At 48.1% G+C, this 4,522-nt stretch overlaps 1 protein-coding gene across 2 annotated transcripts in view; it reads right to left on the bottom strand.

The window, feature by feature from the left end:
* Window positions 1–402: 402 nt before the first annotated feature.
* RpL4 (ribosomal protein L4) overlaps window positions 403–4,522 on the bottom strand; it is an 8,654-nt gene continuing 4,534 nt past the window's right edge. Inside the window, exons 3-8 of one of the 2 annotated variants that reach the window (XM_027350820.2) lie at window positions 1,710–1,955; window positions 1,494–1,618; window positions 1,177–1,396; window positions 914–1,064; window positions 670–823; window positions 403–570 (exon numbers count right to left, since the gene is read on the bottom strand). In XM_027350820.2, coding sequence (XP_027206621.2) covers window positions 448–570; window positions 670–823; window positions 914–1,064; window positions 1,177–1,396; window positions 1,494–1,618; window positions 1,710–1,955 — 1,019 coding nt within the window. In that variant the 3' untranslated portion in view covers window positions 403–447. The remainder of the gene's footprint in view (window positions 571–669; window positions 824–913; window positions 1,065–1,176; window positions 1,397–1,493; window positions 1,619–1,709; window positions 1,956–4,522) is intronic. The other variant, XM_027350821.2, reaches the window with a different exon arrangement.

Below are 4,522 nucleotides of genomic sequence, written 5' to 3'. Positions count from 1 at the left end.
AAGTGCACATCTACCAATTTTGAAACCAATCTGGATGTAGACTATGCAAGGAAAATTGAGTGACTAAACATTACATTTGACTGCTTTAAAAGAATATTACTAACAATTTTTAATAATTGTGTCAAGTCTTTTGGGGTACGGTTTCTTATTGAGTTCTATGAAATTAGGTGCCTATTATTAATACATCCACTTGCCAAACTTTTTACCCAGCAGGAATGGTTAAGATTGAGAATTCTTACCTCAAGTACTAAAAAGACAACTAAACCAACCCAAGGAGAAGCCTTCTGTACTAAATTGCTGCAGAAAATAAAAAATTGTATACTCAAAATACTTACCCAAAGTTGAGTATGATCTACAGGGAATTCAAATTCAATATTAAATTTCGGATAAAGAAAACAAAAGTTTCTTGCACGGTTTATTTTTTACCAAAGCATTGCCTGGTTTGCTTTACTTTGCAGCAGCCTTGCCCTTCTTGCCAGAATGGCTCCTTGGGTGCTGCTTCCTCAGCCTCTTCACAGTCTTCTTGGTAGTCTTCTTCTTTCTTTGCTTTTCTTTCTTTGCAGGCTTTACCTGGTGGAAACATTTTACATATTACACATTTATAACATTCAATAAACATGTAACCAACTAGAACCACTGACTTAAGAATGAAAACACTGATCTACTTACAACCTTAGGCTTTCCGGACTTCTTAGCCTCGATGTGCTTTGCTTCAACAGCTTGGGCCAATTTCTTCTCAACACGGTGGAAGGGGTTAAGTTCCAGCATGGCTTGGTAGTTGGTCAGTGGGTTTGGCTTCACCTTGCTACGAACAATGGTCTTGCTGCAAAGAAAAGTGGTTGTGTAAGCTTATGCCTTAACACCTGCAAACCAATTCAATAATATGAATTATTATCATGAAAAAAATACGTACTTTGGCTTCCTAATGACAGACTTGATTTCATCTGACTTCAGGAGCCTGGACAAATCGGTGTTGGTCATTTTTGACACCGGTAGATTATATCCCTTCTTGTTCTTAGCCTCCTTGCGCCATGTTCCATAGAGAGCATCCAACTTACGGAATGCTGAGGAGGAGAACATATTAGTATATATCAAAACCAAAGAGCACAGTATAAACCAAAGGCTTGTCAACTGAGAATTTATCAAGGCTCTGAACTTTGATAAAACCAATCTTACCATCCTCAGTCCAGATACAGAATCTTCCCACATGGCCACCAGGAGCAAGCTTCAGCAGATTCAGCTTGTCAACACAGATGGTCTCAACACCAGGTACGTTGCGGAAGGCTCTGGTCAGGCCCTGGTCATTATTGTAGATAACCAGAGGTCCCTTCCTCTGGATGCGACGGCGGTTGCGCATCTTACCCCTACCAGCACGGAACCTCTGGCTCTTGTACACCTGAAGGAAGACACTGGTATTAGTAAAACCCTTAATCTTATGCCCCTTCAGTATAACCATTAATATATGGTCATTCCTTGCAATTACCAGATCTTACCTTAAGAACATCAGTCCAGGCATGGTGCTGTCTCAAGAGAGCAACAGCCTCCTTGGTCTTTGTCAGCTCCTGGGCCTTGTTGCTAACAACCAGGGGTACCTCAGGCACTTCCTGGATCATGTGGCCTAAAAGAATTAAAATAGGAAATCAAAGTTATGAAACTCAAACTATTTCCACAACCCATTTGTGAAATCCTGTTTGTATTCTGAAACTCACCCTTTGACATAACAAGAGCTGGAATGCTTGAGGCAGCAATGGCTGAGCACATGGCGTAACGTTTCTGGTTAACACCAACACGGCGGTGCCAGCGGCGCCAGATCTTAGTTGGGGCAAACATACGACCACCACGGCACATGTTACCAAAGGCACCCTGACCAGAGCGGTGAGTACCACCACCACGGACACGGGGGATACGGGCCACAGCACGACCAGTACCCCAAGACTCGGCTGAAGTCTGGTGACCTGGAAGTTAAACAATATTAGATTTACATGCAATTAAGCAGTAACTTCAGGCTGAATAAAAGCAATAAATCAAAATTCTTGAAACCAAGATGGTGGTTGTAGTGGTGGTGGTTGTAGTGGTGGTGGTTGTAGTGGTTGTGGTGGTTGTAGTGGTTGTAGTGGTTGTAGTGGTGGTGGTTGTAGTGGTTGTAGTGGTTGTAGTGGTGGTGGTTGTAGTGATGGTGGTTGTAGTGATGGTGGTTGTAGTGGTTGTAGTGGTGGTGGTTGTAGTGGTTGTAGTGGTGGTGGTTGTACTGGTTGTAATGGTGGTAGTGGTGGTGGTTGTAGTGGTGGTGGTTGTAGTGGTTGTAATGGTGGTGGTTGTAGTGGTTGTAATGGTGGTGGTTGTAGTGGTTGTAGTGGTGGTGGTTGTAGTGGTGGTGGTTGTAGTGGTGGTGGTTGTAATGGTTGTAGTGGTGGTGGTTGTAGTGGTTGTAGTGGTGGTGGTGGTTGTAATGGTGGTGGTGGTGGTGGTTGTAATGGTGGTGGTTGTAATGGTGGTGGTGGTGGTGGTGGTGGTTGTAATGGTTGTAATGGTGGTGGTGGTTGTAATGGTGGTGGTGGTGGTGGTGGTGGTTGTAGAGCTTGTTGTGGTGATGGTGGTGGTGGTGTGGTAGTGGTGGTGGTGGTGGTGGTGGTGGTTGTAATGGTGGTGGTGGTGGTGGTGGTGGTGGTGGTTGTAATGGTGGTGGTGGTGGTTGTAATGGTGGTGGTTGTAATGGTGGTTGTAATGGTGGTGGTGGTGGTTGTAATGGTGGTGGTGGTGGTTGTAATGGTGGTGGTGGTGGTTGTAATGGTGGTGGTGGTGGTTGTAATGGTGGTGGTGGTGGTTGTAATGGTGGTGGTGGTGGTTGTAATGGTGGTGGTGGTGGTTGTAATGGTGGTGGTGGTGGTTGTAATGGTGGTGGTGGTGGTTGTAATGGTGGTGGTGGTGGTTGTAATGGTGGTGGTGGTGGTTGTAATGGTGGTGGTGGTGGTTGTAATGGTGGTGGTGGTGGTTGTAATGGTGGTGGTGGTGGTTGTAATGGTGGTGGTGGTGGTTGTAATGGTGGTGGTGGTGGTTGTAATGGTGGTGGTGGTGGTTGTAATGGTGGTGGTGGTGGTTGCAATGGTGGTTGCAATGGTGGTGGTGGTGGTGGTTGCAATGGTGGTGGTGGTTGTAATGGTGGTGGTGGTGGTGGTTGTAATGGTGGTGGTGGTGGTGGTTGTAATGGTGGTGGTGGTGGTGGTTGTAATGGTGGTGGTGGTGGTGGTTGTAATGGTGGTGGTGGTGGTGGTTGTAATGGTGGTGGTGGTGGTGGTTGTAATGGTGGTGGTGGTGGTGGTTGTAATGGTGGTGGTGGTGGTGGTTGTAATGGTGGTGGTGGTGGTGGTTGTAATGGTGGTGGTGGTGGTGGTTGTAATGGTGGTGGTGGTGGTGGTTGTAATGGTGGTGGTGGTGGTGGTTGTAATGGTGGTGGTGGTGGTGGTTGTAATGGTGGTGGTGGTGGTGGTTGTAATGGTGGTGGTGGTGGTGGTTGTAATGGTGGTGGTGGTGGTGGTTGTAATGGTGGTGGTGGTGGTGGTTGTAATGGTGGTGGTGGTGGTGGTTGTAATGGTGGTGGTGGTGGTGGTTGTAATGGTGGTGGTGGTGGTGGTTGTAATGGTGGTGGTGGTGGTGGTTGTAATGGTGGTGGTGGTGGTGGTTGTAATGGTGGTGGTGGTGGTGGTTGTAATGGTGGTGGTGGTGGTGGTTGTAATGGTGGTGGTGGTGGTGGTTGTAATGGTGGTGGTGGTGGTGGTTGTAATGGTGGTGGTGGTGGTGGTTGTAATGGTGGTGGTGGTTGTAATGGTGGTGGTGGTGGTGGTGGTTGTAATGGTGGTGGTGGTGGTGGTGGTGGTTGTAATGGTGGTGGTGGTGGTGGTGGTTGTAATGGTGGTGGTGGTGGTGGTGGTTGTAATGGTGGTGGTGGTGGTGGTGGTTGTAATGGTGGTGGTGGTGGTGGTTGTAATGGTGGTGGTGGTTGTAATGGTGGTGGTGGTGGTGGTTGTAATGGTGGTGGTGGTGGTGGTTGTAATGGTGGTGGTGGTGGTGGTTGTAATGGTGGTGGTGGTGGTGGTTGTAATGGTGGTGGTGGTGGTGGTTGTAATGGTGGGTGGTGGTGGTGGTTGTAATGGTGGTGGTGGTGGTGGTTGTAATGGTGGTGGTGGTGGTGGTTGTAATGGTGGTGGTGGTGGTGGTTGTAATGGTGGTGGTGGTGGTGGTTGTAATGGTGGTGGTGGTGGTGGTTGTAATGGTGGTGGTGGGGGTGGTGGTACTGGTGGTGGTGGTTGTAATGGTGCTGGTGGTGGACGTGGTGGTGATGGTGGTGGTGGTGGCAGTTTTAATGGTGGTGGTGGTGGTGGTTGTAATGGTGCTGGTGGTGGAGGTGGTTGTAATGGTGGTGGTGGTGGTGGTGGTTGTAATGGTGGTGGTGGTTGTAATGGTGGTGGTGGTGGTGGTGGTTGTAATGGTGGTGGTGGTGGTGGTGGTTGTAATGGTGGTGGTG

Source organism: Penaeus vannamei, chromosome 1, assembly GCF_042767895.1.
Source record: "Penaeus vannamei isolate JL-2024 chromosome 1, ASM4276789v1, whole genome shotgun sequence".
Taxonomy (NCBI): Eukaryota; Metazoa; Arthropoda; class Malacostraca; order Decapoda; family Penaeidae; genus Penaeus; species Penaeus vannamei.
This window is presented reverse-complemented; position numbering and strand designations above follow the sequence as displayed.